This window comes from Apostichopus japonicus, chromosome 3 (assembly GCF_037975245.1).
Source record: "Apostichopus japonicus isolate 1M-3 chromosome 3, ASM3797524v1, whole genome shotgun sequence".
NCBI lineage: Eukaryota > Metazoa > Echinodermata > Holothuroidea > Aspidochirotida > Stichopodidae > Apostichopus > Apostichopus japonicus.
Genome location: NC_092563.1, coordinates 15,485,002 through 15,507,817, shown reverse-complemented (window position 1 = coordinate 15,507,817; position 22,816 = coordinate 15,485,002). Strand labels below are relative to the sequence as shown.

At 38.7% G+C, this 22,816-nt stretch overlaps 1 protein-coding gene across 3 annotated transcripts in view; it reads right to left on the bottom strand.

Annotated features, from left to right (window-relative positions):
* The window catches only part of LOC139964650 (A disintegrin and metalloproteinase with thrombospondin motifs 18-like), a 126,929-nt gene that overhangs the window by 44,997 nt on the left and 59,116 nt on the right, over positions 1-22,816 (bottom strand). For all 3 annotated transcript variants that reach the window (XM_071966428.1, XM_071966448.1, XM_071966439.1), the window contains exon 4: positions 6,601-6,856. In XM_071966428.1, coding sequence (XP_071822529.1) covers positions 6,601-6,856 — 256 coding nt within the window. The remainder of the gene's footprint in view (positions 1-6,600; positions 6,857-22,816) is intronic.

Genomic DNA, 22,816 nt, shown 5'->3' with positions numbered 1-22,816 from the left:
TTACTTTGTAAAGTCATCATAGAAGAAATGGTGATTTTTTAAATATTTTTTATGGGGGGGGGGAGGGTGTGTTATTGAAGGGAAAGTCCCTATTCTTTCTCCCTTTCATGTAGTCTGGTCATTAATAGCTGAGTATATGTATTGGATGCGTCCACCATGTAACTACCATGATACAATATGTAGCATTTAATTACCTACAACATGCTCCTAAGTTGCATCTTAAACAGATTGCATCCAAAGTTCAAAACCCTGCGTAAAATAAATCTGCTGCCACCTTTAAGAATTCACCGGTCTTTTTCCGATACAGACTGATGATGATCGCAACTTACAGCAAGTAAAATGACATAAATTCATTGGAACACTGAAATAATATCATAGAATTTTATTAAACAGTAAAAAAGTATTCTGCTCAAAATGTCATAAATTTACTGGAACACTGAAATGATATCATAGAATTTTATTAAAAAGTATTCTGCTCATTAAAAGTTAACCACCCCCTTTCCTCACCCTCTCCCCTCCCTCACCCTCTGCCCTTCCCCCACCCTCTCCCCACCACCCCCACCCTCTCCCCACCACCCCACCCCCTCCCTCCCCCTGTAATTTCTGAAGTGACTTTTGGAATCCTGCATGAATTATGGTTACCGATTCTCACTCCGTCTTCCTAAATGATGTTCAAAAGGATTTAAAGAGAAAATTCAAAGAAAATCATGAAAGAAAAAAAGATGGGAGAATAACCTCCCCACCTCCCCCTGTATCCAAGAACCACACAATATCCATAAATGTCATCATCATTCCCCCCCCCTCCCCCTGTATCCAAGAACCACACAATATCCATACATGTCATACTCATTTCAACCGAACATGAGTTCGGTGAACTTTGCAATGTTCCTGGAAAAGCCACTTTGTGGAGACATTATGGTTTAAACATACATTACCTGGTAATTTGAAACTCATGTGACACAGTGAGTTTATATATTTTGAATATCCTGAACTATAACTCTACTTAATGTTTCACAGAAAATCAGTAAGGAAGGTGAATTTGCTCTGAAATTGTTTTTGTTTCATTAAACGTTGACAACTTATGGTTGTCATAAAGATCTTTTGTTTGTTTTCGTTTGACAGTACCCTGAAAGTCAAACTCACCTCTCATGAACCCTGCTGGCATATTTGTGACCAAGGAAGGGCTGCTAGAAGTACCTGCACTTATTGTTCACAAACATTTTATGGTACACCTTTACACAAAGTTAGGATTATACCTAAATTGACACAAGATTTTGGTTCCGTTTTGACAGGATATGATGTTACATAATACTTTACATTCTGACATATGGGTTTTTTTCGAATGTGGTTGAAACCTTGAATCAACATACCACAAATCATTTCCCCTCCCCTCCCCCTCACATACCAACCCTCCCCTTTTCTCTCTACTCCATGTTCAAAAGTTACATCCCATCTCATCTGACTAATAGCTTGAACTCTGGGATGGAGGAAGAGGAGGAGGATAGGGGAGGTGGAAGGGGGGGGGGAGTAAGGTGAGGGAGGTAGAGATATGTTCAGCAGATAGGCACAATATCCCAACCTGGTAAAAGCTGAAGAAAACCAATCTTTAAAGGTGATAAAATCATAATAAAAATGTCACAAGTTTTCTCTATCTAGCAGGAGACTATAACCAACCACACATTAATTTACTTAATTCATGATATGGGTTCTCGCTTGCCTAATGATATAACACGTTTAAACCTCAAAACCATACAGGTCTGCAACCAGAAAAAAAAAGAGGAAATGTTCTTTGCGGTCTGGAAACATGGTGAATTACAAACCACAAGTTCTATTGGATATGATCTGCTTGAGTTGTTCCCAATAATGTAATGGAATTTCACAAGTTCTAGCTGATAGTATAGCTTAAAGATCTAAGCAAAATAGCAGAAAGAGGTCACTTAATTGGTAACACAGTAGTAGCTGGAATATAGAGCAACTGTCATAATTGTTGCCCTATGATTTTAAAGGAGCAGTCTGAGTTTTATCACCACTCTCTCCCAACATATCTATCGGCTGAATCGCTTGGCTACTGGCTAGTCACTCTTATAGCAAATAATGTTTTTATTGCTCATTCAAAATTAATTATATTAATGGTGAGGTGTACTGTTTCAGTATACAAGCCCTTTTTCCCCTCTCCCTCCCCCTCCCCCTCCCCGGGTTCCTTCAATGAGTGACCACCTGTTACATTTCTACTTCTTCATTACCTTTTGAAGGGGAAAGGATAGGATAGTTTATGGTAAAGAAGAGGGGGGGGGGGGGGGTATTTTGTTTTGTGTACTGTTTGAAAAAGAAATTTATTTCCTGCACTCTTTTCTGTGGTATTTTGAAAACTATACCAGGGGGAATAAACCGAGTCAAGTATGTGTTATATGCATATAAAACAAGCAAGAGTACAAATTGTTACCAGGTGCCAAAGTTAAACGAGCTGCCACACAAAGGCAAATTATGATCGGAATTCTCAATGTCGATGGGTTTAAACTTGACGATGACATTCTGACCAAGGGATATAAGTTCATGACAACAAATCATTTTCACCATAGGGGAGGTAATTTTTCACCATTCAAGGAGGATTTTTATTTCTTAATTTTTATTATTTTACATTTATGAACAGAATTCAAGGAATAATATATGACTTCTTTTCTATTTTTTTTTTACTCTATCAAAAAACTTAACACCTTCAGTGGCTCTGTAGTTTAGTGTGTTCATTTCCAATCTTGAGCAAAAACCAAAACCACTGAGGTAAAGTTTTAGCTAGCCAAGTTCAAATAGAAGGTAACAAATTATGTTTCATCTTGTTCTGTTCTCAATTTTGTGAACTTCTCTTTGAACTTGTATTTTCAACAAAACTCATTTGCATGACCATATCAATATTAATGATGGTTTGTTTACTTTGGTCGTGTGATACTTAACCGAGATATCTCATGATGCATGCATGATATTTGAAGAAACCTTTCTTGTGTTATTTCTACACATGGACGTGACTATAGATTCACAACCTACAATATTTGTGAAGATTTTCACCAGAGGTAATATGAGAACATATATACCAGTATAAAACTGAATTTCACTAGATTCTTCACATTTTGTCACCCAAACATTTGGTATTAACTCACTTGGAGCCAATTTGAAACCTACTAACTTTTGCTTTCATCTTAAGATGGTATACACTGACAGCTTACCAAATCTGCTATATCAATGTATATCATGCTACAGTAATTTTGTGTTTACATGTAAACTTAAATTGTGTTTTTTATGATACAAGGACATGTTCACTTTTAATAATCTCTCCCAACCCCCCCCCCCCCTCTCTCCCTCCCTCTCAGTTACTGCAGGTAAATGCTAAAAATATCCAAACAATTCAACCTTGTTCCTGAAGGGAAACAAATCCATCCAAAAGATTTTCTAAGTTCAAAAATAATGATAGGCCCAATTTATAATTGAGAGGTAAGTCAGCTAACAAGTTAAAAGTTTACATGTATTTTGGACAGGTCTAAAGATGGATGATTGACAATTTCTTGGAATGAGATTGAAGTCCCTGAGAGAGCTTGACAACAATACCTAATTCACTTGACACTTTGATTGACTAGCTGGTGTGACAGACACATCCGCCCCCATTGCCATTCATGGTCACCAACAAGAACAGAAGTACAATGCCATCAAGAGCAGCCACTGGGAGATTGAAACAGTCACAACAATAGCATTAAGCTAGAAGGCACAAGAGCTTAGCCTTTGTCAAGTTCCAATAAGTCTACTATATTTGTCAAAGAATAAATAAGAGATGAAGTCCCCCCTCGATTACAATCAGAATGGCACGTTTTCACTTGTGGGAGGGGGGGGGGAATGGCTTATAACTTTAAAGTCAATGTCGGGATTTGTTTGTCCAGAGATTCAAAACTGACATCGCTGTCGACACAATTAAAGGTCAATATTGAATACCGGAATTACAATTAAAACTTTGTCCTAAAAATCCTCATTTTCTACTATTTATACATCTGCAGGAGAAAGATATGCTTGGAACATATTGTGTTATACGTACATGTCTTGGATTTACCGGAATTTTCAACAAACTTTCAAATTATTTCCAACGATCAGTTTGGGTTGACTGTTACTTTGAAATTTCTTGATGCTATCCGACCCTAAAATTTCTAAACAATTTGGCTAATAAAGTTTGAAGTACTTTCAGTTTCTTTCCAGATAAGACGGCTCAGATCCAAACGGTCTATGGGTGGGAGTCTGCAATTCGTAACGTTGCACATTAGTATTGGTACAAGAAAAAGCCTCAGTAAACCTTTTATTTCATTCCTTTACTTTTTTTTTCTCTCTCTCTCTGTATACTTTTCAATTTGGAGACATAAATAACTATCTGCATGAAAACAATGTTTGCAAAAGCTCCAGGATATTTATGGTTGCATTGCATTTCTCGGGGAAACACAAATGAGCTTCGATGCCACTATCGTACCCCTTTAATATGAGGACAGAGGGCGCTGCAAGTACCCCTCCCTCTGGAATGACAATAACCTTCCAATCTACCTACTGACTGGAACTGAACTTTTCAAAAAAAGTCTCTGGTGAAAAAAAAAGGTGGTCCATGACATCAGGCCAAACAGAAGAGGGGTTTTGTGTTCCAAATTAAAAGACATTTTAACCTTAGGGGCTTTTAGCTGTAGACTGAAACTTTGAATGAGATCCATTTGCTCAGGGTTATCCCCACGGGAAGGTGAGTAATCTTGTTAGCAGTGGGCATATTTAGTTACCTCTAAAAGATGACAATGGGGATATATTCCTGTCCTCAAGATGAAAACTATCAGGCCAAATTTTAAGGAGATGATGAGATATGAGATGAAACTTTTTCAAGTGGGTAAGAATAATAATAATATAGTCGTCTTCTATGATCACAGAGCACTTCTTGTATACTCTTAACATTATCGATTGTAATAACACACAAAACAAAAACCAAACAAAAATGGAGAATAGGAAGATAAAACGAAACATCAGACTACAATCCCAAGAGTAATTTTTGGTAAAGAGATGCTTCCAGCTATTTTTCTCTGATAAGGAAAGAACTTCAAAGCTGACAGTATCATCTTCTCCATCGGTGGAGGGTGGGTGGGGGGGGGGAGCGAGTGGGAACTCACGAATGTCCAGCAAACTCTGCTGTTCGTGTTGACCTCGTGACCTTCAAATACCATTAATGACTCGGTCATATTTGTTCATTATCCGAAAGAGATATATGTCATTACAACACAAGTTCAATCGGTTTCGACCTCATTGACGAGTACAAAGTCAAACAATACAATTACTTCTTGTTCAAACCTCAGCGAGCATGTTGCTGGCACCTCTGACACATTTTTTTTTTGCTGCCTTACCTTGGACCTTGTATTTATTGTCTAATCGTCTGTAATGACTTGAGGATCAGAACTGCCATTAAAAAGATGACCTATTTGCAGTAGTGGTCTTAAACTTTAGTTTGAAGAAATCTAGCAAACATTGTATCATGACTTTCTGGGGTATTTAAATTGTATGGTGATGCACACTGACTATAAAACCAACAACCATGTCGAGAGATGTTTCATCCACAATACAGGCAACCGTCTTATATCAATTTTGCTGAGGACGTAGTTCAGTATGTCAAATGTTTAAATGGTTAAATCCCCCTCCCCCCACGGCCCCCTCCTTCTACCCAGCCCTCCTGATCAGATTGTTTTTGCAAAAGTCACTCCATCGGCACAAAGAGCTAATAGTAATTTACATGTAAACACAAGTATATAAATATATATACTCCAGAGCCTCAATGATAGGAAATTAATAGGATGTACATACACACGTCCACCCAGCCCCGCAATGCCGGAACGCTTGAATGTCAACAGACTCGCCGAAGCCATTGTACGGTTTATTGTGGGTCTATCTTGACTTTCGAGAAGTAACCCAATTACCCTATTTACAGCAAACAGACTAAACGAAGTTAAGTCTTATTTGATGTTGTCAGCATGGGCAAACATGTCCCGCTTTTTTGTGGTCTCGGCTAATCAAACAAATTCGCTTTGAACTTTTCCTCCAGCATTCCTGTACGGAAAACGAATTGCCCAAACATGTTTTCACGCAAGTCAGAATTTTGGAGAAGTCAATTCTTCATGGCCTCGCAACCTGACTCTGATGGCTATCCCTGTTTGCGATCGTTTCTACTTCCATGTTTCATTCTAAACTTTAAGTGGACCATCAAAACGGTGCTCACTATAAATATGGCTATATAAGCAGTAGTTGGATGAAGCTGGGCAGTGATCCCCAATCCCTATCTTAGCCAATGGTCAATTATAAGAACATTTTAGCTTTGGAAGGGAAGGGGGAGGAGTGGGGTGGTGGGAGTCAAGGGAATACCAGGAGTAGGGGTGTCTCATGTGGAACATTCAAAAATGGCAAGATGGGGAGAAATAAATTCTATATACCATGTGGGTATGACACTAACATTGTAGACAGCAAAGTACTTGTACATAGTTCAAAGTGGGAGAGTGTAAAGGGTGGGAAGGGTACCACTGAGGTACCACCAAGGTACGCAATACTCACACTTTTTTCTCTTCCCACAAAAATGCTGCGCTGTTTTACTCTTCTTTGTCCTCGTCCCGTTGCCATGGTGCTCCGACGTTTGTTGTTGGGTTGTATTGTGCGCTGCTGCTGCTGGTGATACGGAGGTCACAGATCGTTTGTAAATAATGTGAGGGCGACTTTCTGATGATGAGGTAGTATTGCTGAATAATCTTTCAAGGTGGGAGGGCAAGGGTTCGATGAGATAGTCATCGGAGGCAGTCCGCAGAAGACCGACCTACGAGAAAAGACAAAGAAGAAAATGAGACATTTTAATTTATGTAATCATTTTTAAGCCATAATTGTATCATTTACAGTTTTGCGATGGAGCGCAAACTTAAGACTGCACATTATGAGCACTGGCATTGTAAGAGTTCTTTGTACATAGCCTATTGTGCATTGTGAATACCTTCAAAAAGTTATTTACTTCTCTTTCATCGTTTTGGTTAATAATCTTTCACTAAGACTGGATTTAGTACACATATGTGAAGAGGACGAGCAAGAATCCACAGAAAATTTGGAAGGAAGAAATAGTGTGCAGTGACTCGCAGCGGAGGTCACCGAGGGTGCAATGCTTAAATTATACCAGTGGCGTTAGATTAGGAAGTGCGTTAGTGTGGTAGGAGACAGGTAAGAGAGGAGTGAAGTACATATTCACTTATTCACTCACAGTGTTCCCCCCCCCCCCCCCCACATTAATTGGGAAAAGTTGCTTCATCATTGAGGACCATGCAGGCTTCCAGGGTACATGGAAAGTGAGGAGAGAATTTACAAAGTACTCAATTTAAAATAACCTCTTCAAATTTAAGCTTATTTCCAAGAGTTGACTGCTGCTTCCATCCACAAATTTTTTAGTGAACCAATCTGCTGACAAATGCTACCCTCCTGCCCCTCTCTTCTGACCCCCCTGCCCCTCTCTACCGATCCTCCCGCCCCTTTCTACCGACCCACAACGACAGTTAATCGTTATTGTATTCTTGGTCAACTACTAATTTATCCACATTTTCCCTGAATAATTCAGAGAAAAATAACATTCAAGGAGTAGTATATATGTGTGTATTTCTAAACAATCTTTTGTGTAACATAAAAAGATAGACCCTAACATAATCAGTGTAGACGATATTATGCACTCAAAATTCAGCAACCCTGTAAAATAAAACCTGCAGGCCTTGAAGGATGAGACAACTCCAGACAGAATGTGGTTTTATTATCCTATCATACTACATCAAAATCATCCGACCCTAAAGTGTCCAAATTGCATCAAAATGCCGAAACCGAAATCTAATTATCGAAAGTGACACGTTTGTGGAAAACTAGTTCTCCGGAGAGAAACTATCGATCTTTATAAAATGTATAGCACCGACTGCCTCTGGATGAAGATGGGAAAAACCACAGACATTTTCCTCGGGATATTTGTATCTTTCTCGAGGGAGATGGGTGTCGAATCTCTTGGGTTAAACCGTTCTTTTTTTTCATCTTCTTCTTCTTACAATCTTGTCAAACTAGGACATATACCCACTGTATTGGTTTAACTGTTTTTGAACTGCTCCATTAATTAATACAAAACCCACACAACGCTCACACTGGCCTTGCCTGAATGGCTGCTTTTACTACCAAATTTGTTGGTTCATTGGCGGCAGTCGGGTCTTTCTTTCCCACTTTGCACCACTAAACTCTTGAGAAAACAAGAAATCAATTGATGCTCAAACACATTGTCTGATAGGGTTATCTATTTTAGGAATCAGCTCAGCAGGGATGAATCTATCTGGGGTAGTAGTAGTGTGTGGAGATGGATGATGATGGAAGCCATCTTTAACTCGAAAAAAGACTCATTTTATGTCTTTGAGATGAAAAGATATCCCAGAAAAAAAGCTGGAGCACCAGTCTCTAACTGTATAAAGTTTGGAGGTTATTCAAATGTGTTGGATCTAAAAAGGCCATGAAGTGAGATATGGGACACCACTTAAAGGTCATAAGTGTTGGACCCAAAGTTTAGAAATTGCTTAAAATGAATTTCTAGGTTTCTGAGAAAATTTTGTGTAGGTGGCTCTGATGCTCCAAATTTGCCACTGGGGGGGGGGGGGGGTATTATAAGCAGGCTTACACAGGGCTTGTACAGTAGCAATAAAATACTTGAAATTTAAGCATGATCAAGTGGCCATTATCTAACTTTGTATAGCATATTTGGGGGCAAACCTGACGACCACTTGCAAGAGATCGGCATTTTTGCACCAGAGCTCAAATTTTTTCAATTTACTTTGGGGAACATACTGACATAACATAATATGTTAAACAACTTCTGACGGTCGATCTGTTAGAGAATAATTTAGGATCGAAGGTGACATCAGTTTAATAAAATGTACCTCAGAGAGGAAACATGCCCTTGGGACGAACTTTGAATGTTTATAATTGTTCCAATTGTGACATTAATGAGTAATTTCCAGGCATCAGTACATGATGTCAACTGGCTACATACATCATACACACATTCATATACACATCCACACATACAGACATACACATGTATCTGTTCTTCAGTCTATATGGAGAAACTGTCAAGTGTTGTCATTTCCTTTATGAGCACAGTATTCTTTACATGACTTGCCACCTGTCGTTTCCAGCCACAGTTTTAACCATTGACATGTCAGGATAATACATCCATGCTTAAATATAATATGTACACTAAAAATACATTATCAAGGTTACAACAACAACTGCGGTTTCGGCCCGGAATTGTTCTATTAAAGTCACGCATGGATACATTTGTGGATGTGGAGTTGTAATGTCAGATACATTTGACGATGGTATTCGGATACAAGAGTAACTCAAATGACAATACATATTAGTGCAATGATTTAGCTATATAATATATATTTTATAAGGATGAACTTACATCGAAGGTTTCATAAAATATATGCTCAATTGCATATGATGACGAGCACTGAATATTCATATGAAGCGTCTGGGCAACGAATGCATGCCATTAATCGATTCAAATTCATTAATTGTACCCACGATAATGTTATGCAGTATTTTTCATTTGCAAGTTACCTCTATGAAAATGTTTGCCAATTTTTTTTTTGGGCCCCCCTTTCTGGTGCGACCTTTGTGCGTGCGCCAAAGCAAGAGATAATTTTCAGGTACCTTATAAAATTTTGTATATAGTATCTAGTATCCTCTTTTCTCTACCATTCAAACCTTCCCTATATATACAATCCATTTCTGCAATCTAACCCTTGATTGCATTACTTTCTCATCTAGATCACACAGCTTCATCCACACAACAACTGCCTTTCCCTATCTTCACATTTGCTGCCTCCCTTCTCCAGAAGAGTAGCATCCAGCTAGTGTTCTAGACCACTTAACAGGACTACAATAGTCTGCCTTTGAATGCGGCACGGAAAATAAGACCCATTGTCATCCGTTGGGGGGACCCTATTGACTGTCCATTAGAGCGGACACACAGAGGACAATAAACCACCGCTAAACCGAGCCGACTGTTGTCACTGGTAGTAAAAACCTCTTCAGACCGGACAATGGGACATGGATGAATGGCAAACGGACAATTGATGGGATAGGTCATCACATAAACACCGCGGACAATACCCCTACTACAGCTGGTCAACGATTGTTTATTATTAAACTGGGCACTGTCCACTAGAGAAACTGCAACAAGAGATATATACACTAAATACACTAATGCAATTAACAATTGTCTGATGCACACCTCAGCAGTAAGCAGTCTTGAGTCAAACAAACAAAATATTTTCCTGCAGTCTGCAATCCCATATATAATTGTGATATATATTTGTAAGCACTTGGAACCCCTTGTCATGTGCACTTTCTACAATTTAATCTTTCCCGTCCCCTTAATCTCTCCCCTCCTCTTATCCCTTCCCTTCCCTAACTCCTCTCCTCCTTCCCCTAATCCCTCTCCTCCCCCAAACCCCTCCCCCACACCCATCCCCCAAACCCCTTCCCCTACCCCCTTCCCCTAAACCCCCCTCACTTCCCTTCAGAATCCCTTGAAATGTAGTGTTAAGGATTGCATAACTTATCTTGCAGCTGGTACATGGACACTTCAACCAATTGGAGTGCCTTATGAATAGGAGACAGGTTAGTGAGAAACTTGGCTTTGGGCAGTTCAATACTGCATAAAGTTACCTTTGATGTGAGGAAACAATTTCTCCTCGAAGGCGGTTATCAGTAAACTGCCTCCTAGCAGGAAGCTGCTACTTGGACCAGCTCCATGACCTAAGTATCATTTGTATAATTTTAACAATCCCCCAAACAGCCAAATATGTACCAGTGCTAGTGCTGGTAAATGCCAAGGAATTAGTTTCCATTTTCTTTTGCTAATGAAGTATACCACAGTGATATTGCATAACCCGGCACTGGGAGGGGAAAAGGGCGAGGCCCCCCCTCTCCCTCCCATTTATTTCAGAGCAATGATTTTCATGCAAGAGCGGTTCCATCATACAGGGAAATTTTTCCTTCCACCACTGAACTCCCTTTACACTTTCTCCTTCCCTCCCCCCCCCCCCCCATCACCCCAACCTAGCCACTTCGGTAATCTCAAAACTGTGTCACAGTCTTGTGATGTGAGCATGCCATATAATGGTAATCATAATAATAATAATCAAGGAGATATGTTTACAATGCTTAAGCAGCCAAAAATGTGGGATAAGCCCGCAAGGGCTTATGGATTATAACTTACACATTGGATGGCTACCAATTCAACATTTTATCTAAAATTTGCAATCTTTTCACTATAGAAAGTCATTTCAGATGGGAAAACCCTAGATTGCTCTTGGTTGGGAAATATAATACAGGGGTTCTCAGTTAAGCAATCCCACAGACTAGATCTGCGAATAAAAATTGGCACACAATCTTGCATAGTTATGAAATTGTGTAACAATTATGGCAAATTTAAATGGTGACACCATTTCATTTACAGCAAAAATGCTACCAGTTCCCAAAACTTCAATTTTTGTATCTATAGTCTAGATCAGTCTATTTCTAATTCCAAAAAAAGGTTAAACAAGTAAAACACACAGTTCCAGCATTTAGTTACCATAGTAACAATCAAAATCCCTAAAAACTGTCTAATCTTTTATTGACATATTCCAATTGTGCCATTTTGTTTAGCTACCTGGCTTTACATACAGTGATTGTAAAGGGTGAACTAAATAAGAATACAGTTTCAAAAGATGAATACTTATAATACAAGTATACTTTTTTGGAGGCAGGGTCCACAATGACAAAATTTATTAACCAGCGGCACAGTTTTCCACTCCTGTGCACATCAAAGCAGGAGGATAGATTGTACAAGAGATTTTCATGTTTATCCAACAATCAGGTGTGAGTTACCCTGAAGGGTGTTCAATAGTTAGACAATAGAGCCTGCCCATTTCACTAATTTTAGAAGAACCGGTATAAGTATGCTTACGGCCATACATATCTTATTATCACCGTCAGTATGCATGCATGCAACTAATAGTCTGGTTCGAAAGTTTAAAGGGTCCTTATTTCGGGGTGGGGGGGACTGCTGAAAATAAAATTTTAATTTTAATATTTCGATAAAGGGGAGGGAGGGGTCAGAAGAAGGGGTACATCCTTCGCCCATCTCTAATGGTATACTGTAAATGGCCCTGAGACAACAATACACAGAAGTTTTACGACTGAAAATTTTTCTTGTGTAATTCAATTGTCTTAAAAAACTGGGGCAGGCATACACTAGCAGTGGTTCAAATTGAATAAATTTCAAACTGCCAATCTTGTATAGCTGTCAGAAGATTAAACCACAGTCTAAATGATCATGAAATGAGGTCACATCAAAATCAAATCGAACAGTATAGTACAAGCATTAGTATAGCATAACATGTGTGTAATGTTAGGATTTTGAGGTGACCACAAATTCCATGTATGGGGTTATATTTTGAAGTCTCACTAACATTGTTGACTTTTCTACACAGCAATGTACTAACCAGTGACATTACTGTATAGTGTCTTTGAGAGCAGGCCTGTAAACTGCAGCAATTTTGCAACTTTTCAACCGGAGAGTTATACTATCACTCAAGAGAGGTTGCACATTAATCAAACTAAATTAATACCAAGATTCTAGAATTTTCCGATCATGCAAGGGTGTCGTTTTGGATCATGAATTTTGATTTGATTCTCAACCTTTCGTCACGTACCCACCCATACACTTTGTCACAACGGTATGAATCCCATGCATACTTAAGCGAACTAGAAACTTTCAAATTTCGCAGAACTTGTTTAAAAATCTGAAATGAATCTTTGACTTCACTCATGAATGCTTATGAAATATGTACGTAATAGCATAAAAAAATCATCTAAAAATGAGATCATGGTCAAATATCTCAATTATAATCATAAACAGAGTTATTCAATTGGTCCATTTGAAACCAGAGGTGTAGAAGGCCAATAAAAGGACCATGCATGGCCCTGCCATAAACTTCAGAATAATGCGTAACTTTCACGCAAAATGTGGTACACCAACGAACATTGATCTGACTCCTACCACCTCTCTTCACCCATCCCCCACCCCCCTCCTTCATCCCTACCTCCAAGATGAGTGGGAACAACATATCTCAACCATCCATGAGTCCTGTACTTTACCCTTAGCTCAACTTTTAGCCTGCTGATTTATATTTAGCCTTCAAATACAGATGGCCTGCGAAAGGAAAACGTCTGAGTCTAACATGCTGTAAAAACTTACAAATAGACGTTCAGAGGCGACTGTGTCCTGCCTGAGAGGGCCGATACAATCCACCTCGGAAATGACATATCCTAGAAAATAAGCATCATCATTGTTCCCCCCCCCCTCCCCCCAAGCATTAACAATGTAAAACTGCTACAGCCGACAGGTTCTCGTCTTTCAAGATAATTTGGGAGATTCTTTGTCCATTGTTTCAACAAACTGCTTATCTACTAGAGAGCCTGTAGGAGTTTAGCCTTTGAAGAAGATCCTGCTAGGATCGAAACGTCAGGCGTACTTACTTTTACACACTGTTTCACAAAACGGTCTGAGTCATTCAATTCTGGATTCACTTAAAAGCTTGAATATACATACATAGAATTTGTCATTTTATCAGCCTCTTTTGCCTCAATTCAGTAGTAGTTGGAGATCAAAAACTTAACTTAAACAAGCCCTTTCTTTCTACATGTGATAATCCAGAAATCATTCATCCATCCACTGGTGCCTTTCTTCCTCTTTCACTGCTCCATCTCAATTGGGGAGGAGAACAATGGGATGAAAATCCAGCCATCTATCGATTTACTCTACTATATCAGTACTTGAGCACATCCCCTTTATCAATAAATTAGTGTGACCACACAAGCAGGCTAACCCGCTGCAGGGGGGGAGTCGCGGTCCGAAAGACTCACTCCTTCTGTATTGTTTGGGTCAAGTTAGATCTTCTTTCTCTACCGAACAACAAAAGGATCAAAGTGACGGAAGACCCTGAAACCAGAAAAGGATTCAAGACCTGTCCGTTGGCTGTCTCTCTTTCTGTCTCTTCTTGTTTTGCATTGTCTTAAAGATTTTCCCTTCACAAAAAGACAGACCACACACTTTGATGCACATTTACAGCATGACCAAACATACACTATCATATGACTTAATCATCAAGAACTTGCCAGCATTTTGGTCGGAATAATCAGACGTATGAAGTGATATTAATTAATGTTTCTTCACTATCATATGTTGCTGTCCCAGTATCAACAGATATGGTAAACACATACCCACACTACCATGATGATTTTCATCGGTTAACCCTGCAGGGAAGGGGTAGGGGGGTCATTCTCTCAAGGTAAGCCTCCCTCAAAAAGGGCAAGAGATTGACGAGAATTAAACATCGACCTCACGTCCACTGGTTTTAAATCAGAGCTGTTAAAAGTTAGATCACATACTTTAAAAGAACTGCATTTAAGACATGAGAATTAGAACTGAAAGGACTTTTTAAGCAATCAATATTTTGTCCGGGCTACTTATTTAATTGGTATACACCAGACTACTACTCCAACACTGCACAATCCATTCTGGCCTTTGGCGTACCCTGGGTATATGTGCAACCTTGACATAAACGATTCTCTTTCCATATTTTAAACCCAAATTGACGGGATAACGCCTAATTAGAACGGTAAACAATTCAATTAATTTCTTCACACATTTTTGATTGGAATGGGTTGACATGCCAAGGACTGTCTCGCCCCTCTCACCAATTTCATCTTATAACCGCTTTAGATCCAGTGACATTTAAACGAGGAAGTAATAATTTACCTCATCAAAATACGAGCTGGCAACTTTATTTACTTCGTACATCATCGAGAAGACTACGGATAGTACTCTTGACTCATCAAGGACGGGTTCCTAAAAATATTTACACATTCAAGCGATGAGGTGCCATTTCGAAGGCTCTCCGTTCCTTATTAGTTCTGATCATTTCAAAACATGAAAAGAGTGTCCATGAATCCGTTTTCCTCCTAATGTTCTAAAGAGCCTTTAAATAAATTTACAAACAGTCAATTCTAAATATGGGAAGCAATCCAAGCAGGTTTCTAGTACTACAACAGCTACTGTATGAGCTAAATACCTAGGAACTTATCAAAAGATCAGATCTCCAGAATAATGCTGTCACCAGCTATTAAATCTCCATCATTCAGTTTCTACACATTGCATACCCCTGGTAGCTGTCAAGGGCATGTATCCATCTCAGGTACAATCTATTTTGTAAAGAATTAAAAAAAAAGGGGGGGGAGGTTTAAAATGTCATCAGGCATTGACATGCAACTTCAACAGTCTTGTAAGTTAACTGTAACATTTTAACCTTTAAATATTTTACCACTCTAAAAAAAAAAAAAAAAAGACGGAAAAAATAGCAGAAATATAAGTAGCAACTGGAGTATTTATACCTCCATCTCAAATATCCACCGAAAGTTGAAACAGCGTTCTCCAGTTCTCCCACTTGATCTTTTCTGTTTCATTGTCAATCTAGTCGGCCTGCCTCCTACCGTAAAGAAACCCTGGCGCTTTCATCTTGGCATGCCATTTGGACTGTCATGCTGGTTGGCGGGGGGTGTTACCCGTAAACCTTTGTTTCAACAATCAATTCTCATTTGAGTTTTAGATCATCAAACAGAGATGAAAATTATCCCAATTTGTTTCTCTACCTGCGCAACTTAAAGCAAGGAGCCGAGTTTTTGATCAATTCTCGGCTTTCAACGATGTGACGGTTTGAAGTTGCATTTGTGTATCTATCAATTACTATTGCCATCTTACATTTCTACTCCAGAAAACTTTTGGATGCTGATTTTATGTCCAGAGGTTCGAAACCGGTGATGAAGGTAGTAGTTCCACTGTAGGCGTTTATCGCCTGTATCGAACAATACTAGTTCTGTTTTTGGTGACATATTTGGTTTATCTATATATATATGTGACTTATAATCTATCCACTGCTTTAAAAAAAATCCAATAAGTGATTACATATGACCTTTGTATCATGGTGAGATATCCATGGTTTGTCATGTACAAGAGAAAATGAAATTATCAACCAACTGTAGGTACCAGTCTTCAAACTTTTAAACTTAAGCTCAATAAAAGAAATAAGGTCAATTCCAGAATTATCACATGAATCTATTCACTGTAGCATATATATATATATATTTACAGAGAGAGAGAGTTTCCTTCTAAAAGATCATTTTAATAATATCTTGAAATTTGAGTTTTCGATTCCAACCAATCTTTAAAACATCTAAACCTTCTAAGTCTTCTTCTTCTTCTTCATTTTGTTACGTTTGAGATGAATTACAGAAGATTGTGTACTTGGTATTATCTTTAATGATGTCACTTTTTGAGCCACAAATGAGCAAGATTTAGCCACATAAAATATCCTCCTCCTCCCACACTCCCCCCCCCCCCCCAACCACCCTCCCTGCATGAAACACCCATAGCTCCATCCCTCCTCCAGGTAAAGAAAATAATTGCAAATTAATACCTTATCGTTACTAAAGGAAAAGAGAGACTTTGGAGGGGGAAAAGAAAAAAATAATAAACAAGCAATGAAGCATCAAGACTTGAATTCAACGTTCGTTCATTGGCACAGAATGACTCAATTATTAATGAAGTACTCAGCGGCATACTGGAGGTAAACATCCAAAGAAGACAAAAAGCCTAGTGGTATGGGCTTACTTGGAGGCTGCCCAAGGACCTGGCCATGTACCCCCATCACCAGGGAACATAACAGATTAGGCAGTTTAGCTGTATGAATAGTTAAACATGCCTCTCACAATTCACTAGATAAAAGATGAGCTTTTGTACAACTTGATCTCTTGCAAACTACATGTATGACAAAGAACTGTAAGATAAGTAGAGCTTACCAGTTGAAGCAATTATTATTGCAGAGAAAGAGAGAGGACAAGGCTTACCAGTTACCTTAGGACTGTATCTTGAAAACTCAGAATGTACCTTTTTCACTGTTTACATCATCTTTTCTTAAGAAGATCTGAAAAGTAGTTTATCCTTTTTGTCCATTCAGTACTTGAAGAAAAGAGGTTTACTATCCCATCACAAATCCTTATACACTTGAAGAAGTAATTCTTTACCCATTTGATCTGATTAAAAGAGAGGATTTGGGGGGGGGAGCAATTACAAGCACGCTTTATTTCTTACCCTTGACTTGAAGAGTGAAATCCCACTAAATTTCTTTTTCAAAGGTATAAACCACATGATGCAATTAAGTAGGATTAGATATATTTTAAGATAAACCTTTAACTACTGTAGTTTATATCCTGTGTGTGAAGAGGGTAAATGACAGGAGAGACACAATGGCTGTAACATATATATGGTTAGATAGTCCAGGCATCATATTGGGAATTAGAAAAATACAACAAAAGGAAAAGAAGTTATCCATGTTGGTGTGAGTCAGCCTATTGTTACAGACAACAATACCACCCTACAGGATTTATAGTCTCCCACTGCACTTTCCCATGTGTACCTTAGAAGCAAGTATCATTTTGGCATGTGCCATGAGATGTTGTTTTTCAAAGCTATCTAACAAACATACTATTAACATCATTTCCTCTTATCAATCAAGCCTTCCCCCCTCTCCCCACCCCATACCCCTTCCTTATTATCCCCTATTAAGGAATGAGAGGGAGTAAGCAGTAACCCTGATGTGGATCAGAGGGGTGCACAGTACTTACTAAAAGAAAAAAACAATTCTTGCACGTTGTTACATAGGTGGGGAAATGCATGATTTGACTGGAGACAATATATTGAAGAGTGGTGCAAAGTATAAGTACTGTAACATTCCTTTAACAACATTCCGACTTGACTAACAGAATGTTTTAGACAGGTCAGAGGTAACACATCTATATGTAATTTTCCTATCAATTGGTCATGCATTTCTCCCAATCATTCAATCATTCATTTTCCTCAATCAGTTGGTCATGGATTTTCTCCAATCAATTTGGTCATGTATTTTTTCCAATCAAATCGGTCATGTATTTTGCCCAATCATTCAATCATGCATTTTCCTTGATCAATTGGTCATGCATTTTGCCCAATCATACATTTTCTTCAATCAATTGGTAATGCATTTTGCCCAATCATTCAAACATGCATTTTTCTTCAATCAATTGGTCATGCATTTTCTCCAATCATTCAATCCTGCATTTTCCCCAATCATTTAATCATGCATTTTCCTCAATCAATTGGTCATGCATTTTCTTCAATCAATCGATCATGCATTTTGCCCAATCTATTCCATCATGCATTTTCCTCAATCAATTGGTCCTGTATTTGCCCAATTGATCACATGACTGAAGACAAATCAATAGAACCTAAGCAAGCACTATCACGTGAAACAAAAACTCACGTTTCTTTCTTTTCTTTGTTTGCCGTTTACAGTTTTGGCCACACTCCATCACTTACTCATACAGTCTGACTTTGAACTTAGAAAGAACAATTGCACAACAAAAATGTATATTTGAAAATAAATAAATCGATTGTTGGTCACATTTTACCCTTCGGGGAAAAACAGCAAACTGAGAACACAAACAAGGTAAATCCATGAGAACCAAAAAAAAGGAATTCTTTAGTTAACCTTGTCTGATCGTGCTGATGCTTGTTATGAGCTGCCGCAGTGTGAAGTACACAATCCTTCATCGGTCTGCTAACTATATAATAGCAAGGTGTGAAAGTTTTAAAGGGCAAAATATTCACCTGGCACTATATTCACCCAGATATATGTTTGTATAAGGAGAATGTTACAAACAACTCTTTTTCACACACAATGTATGCATTTGGAGACAACAACAAAAATGACCATTGTGTACCACCACATAGAATCTACAAACTACAACAAGAGCCCAAGGGCACTGTGGTTCCTTGCTTGGGGTATATGACAATACACATAATATTATCAAGCAAGATTGGGCTCAAATAGTCCAAGTAATTGTGGTCCTACATGTACGCATAAAGTAACCAACACTATGGCCAACACTTTTGTGATCACAAAATGTGATCGGATTTTTGATCAAAAGGTACTTTTGAGATCTAAATATGGCGTCGAAAATGTAAGAAGTATAAGGTCACCTACAAGCGGGTCAACAGATATGATAACATTGGTGACCACAGATGACATGACCTTTAAGTATGAAAATGTTCCACCACCCCATTCACAACTTGTCCCAAATTATCAACCGTGTCACACCTTGGCATTGGGATTTAATTGTATTAAATGTCTAAAAATTAACTTTGAACTTGTATACATAACTTCACACACAAGGGTCACCCGTAGCCTAGGTCAACCAATTGACATTTTTGATCAGTGAGACCTAAACGGAGCATCAAAACTGTAAAAATTCAAACATGTTTTCTTTGCCCATTTTCTCCCCCCAAAAAACTAGTTTTTTAACATTAGCTGACCTTTGGTGACCTTGGACCATTTGAAAATATTCCCCTATACCATTCGCAACTTGTCCAAAAAAATCAACCTTGTCACACCTTGGCACTGGGAGTTATTGCATGAAATGTCTGAAAATTAACTTTGACCTCCTATAACTTCACACACAAAGCTCATCCAGGGGTCAACCTATTGACATTTATGATCAGAAGGTACCTTTGACATCTGAAAATAGCATCGAAACTGTAAAAATCCCCAAAACACGAAAAGGTCACCAGAGGTCAAATTGAGGTCAAGGGTCACCCAGATGTGGGTGGACAATTGGATTACGTAGAAGCAACTCCCAACCCTAACTGACAATTCGTTCTCAAGTTATCGCAAAAATACTAGTTTTTTATCATTAATTGACCTTTGGTGACCTTGGATCACATGACCGTTAAGTTTGAAAATATTACCCTATACTATTTGCAACTACTCCAAAAATATCAACCGTGTCACACCTTAGAACTGGGAGTTATTGCATTAAATGTCTGAAAATTAACTTTGACCTCGTATAACTTCGCACACAAAGGTCACACGGGGGTCAACCCATTGACATTTATGATCAGAAGGTACCTTTAACATCTGAAAATAGCATCGAAACTGTAAAAATCCACAAAACACAAAAAGGTCACCAGAGGTCACCAAAGGTCAAATTGAGGTCAAGGGTCACCCAGAAGCGGGTGGACAATTGGATTACATTGAAGCAACTCCCAACCCTAACGGACAATTTTTTCTCAAGTTATCGCAAAAATACTAGTTTTTTATCATTAATTGACCTTTGGTGACCTCGGATCACATGACCGTTAAGTTTGAAAATATTTCCCTATACCATTTGCAACTTGTCCCAAAATATCAACCGTGTAATACCTTGGCACTGGGAGTTATTACACTAAAAGTCTGAAAATTAACTTTGACCTCATATAACTTAACATACAAAGGTCACCTTGGGTCAACTTATTGACATTTTTGATCGGTGAGACCTAAATAGAGCATCAAACTATACAAATTCAAACATTTTTTTCTTTGCCCATTTTCTCCTCCCAAAATACTAGTTTTTTAACATTAATTGACCTTTGGTGACCTCGGATCACATGACCGTTAAGTTTGAAAATATTACCCTATACCATTTGCAACTTGTCCAAAAATATCAACCACGTCACACCTTGGAACTGGGAGTTATTGCATTAAATGTCTGAAAATTAACTTTGACCTTGTATAACTTCGCACACGAAGGTCACACGGGTGTCAACCCATTGACATTTTTGATCGGAAGGTACCTTTGGTATCCAAATCTAGCATCAAAACCAAACATTTTCTTTTTTGCTCGTTTCCTCCCAAAATAAGCACATTTTTTCTAATGTGACCTTTGACCTTTTGACCTTGGTTTCAAATGTAGTTTAATCTCCTGATTCCAAAAAACAAAACGACAAGTCTGTACAACCATCCTAACTCCGACCGAAAAACTTTGACCCCATATAACTTCGCACATAAAGGTCACACGGGGTCAACCTATTGACATTTATGTTCAGAAGGTACCTTTGACATCTGAAAATAGCATCAAAACTGCAAAAATCCCCAAAAACACGTAAAGGTCACCAAAGGTCAAATTGAGGTCAAGGGTCACCCAGATGCGGGTCGACATATGGATTACATTGAGGCAACTCCCAACCCTAACGGACAATTCGTTCTCAAGTTATCGCAAAAATACTAGTTTTTTATCATTAACTGACCTTTGGTGACCTCGGATCACATGACCCTTAAGTTTGAAAATGTTCCCCTAACCAGTTCACAACTTGTCCCAAAATATCAACCTTGTCGCACAATGGCACTGGGAGTTATTGCAGTTTTAATTTGTTCGGTTTTTGGACCATAACTGACCTTTGGTGACCTTTGTGGGCACCAAAAACAATAGGGCACACCTTCTCCATATGGCGGATCTATAGTCCAAGTTTGGCCTCAATCCAACATTCCCTTATTGAGATAGAGCGTACCCAAGCAAGTGTCACAGACACACACACAGACACACATACACACACACATACATACACACATACACACATACACACACACGCCAACCTGACTACATAGGTTCCTTTTGCTAAAGCAAGGAACCAAAAATAAACCATCCAGGTCAGTTTACTACTCATGGTATTTTAGGAAAAATGTGATCATAATATTACTCCTTTCCCCTCCATCAAAATGTTTTTTGTTTTAACATATTTAAACTGCATGGGTATGATCATGAGTACTAATATATTGAAAAAACTACCCATCTTGGCCAAACCACAAAGAAAAACATGTCACAGATTTACAGCTATACAACATTTATCCCGAATTATATGTTTCACATCAGGGATTATTAACTGTGACAGTTTCTAAACCAAGTGAGATGATGGGAGCTGAAACAAATCTTTCTGGTCGCTTTCTCTTCCCCTTCAATTTCTATCCTCTTTCCACTTTCATTTTCCATTCCATTCACTCCCAAGCTTTTCCCTCTCCTCCTCATCCTTCTTTTACTCTTCCCCTCCCCTTCCACCTCCCGTCCCATTTACCTTCCTATTCCCTCCTATCCATCTTTTCCCTTCCCCTTTCCCATTCCCATTCCAATCCTGTCCTAACCCTGTCCCTTTTCATCACTTTCCATTCCATTACTTCATTTCCTTATCTTCTTTCTTTTCCTGTGTCTTTTCCTTTCTAAGTACTATTCATAACCCTTTGTTTTCCATTCCTTCCTTCTCCTTTCCCCCTTTTTTTCCCAGTCCTTTGCTCCTCTTCCCCTTTCCTATCCCCCTTCTTTCTGTCCCTTCCCCCTCTTCTATCCACCACCCACCCCCTCCTCTCCCCCACAATTTGACATGGACATCCTAACAACTAAAGGAAGACTGCCAAGTAGTCACATGACCACAACTTTCAAGTACATTCATGTCCTACGCTTTTACTGCAGTTCTGCATCAGTGATGTGCATTTCGATGCAGTGTCTGTGACAGAATCTTAAGGAGCGGAAAAAACTCTGAATAGAAAGTACTTTTGGAAACATGTTGTCACCTTTCTGTGACCTAATGATCTCTCAGTTATGCTTGCTTTCTTTCTGTGTAACAAAAAGTTTCAAGGCGATATAGTACAATGAGATGAACACATTACAACTGTCAGTTCTGCAAGACTAATCTACAATATAGCAGCCTTAAGTACAAGTTGGGATATACCCAACACAAAAGGTCTTAGGGAAT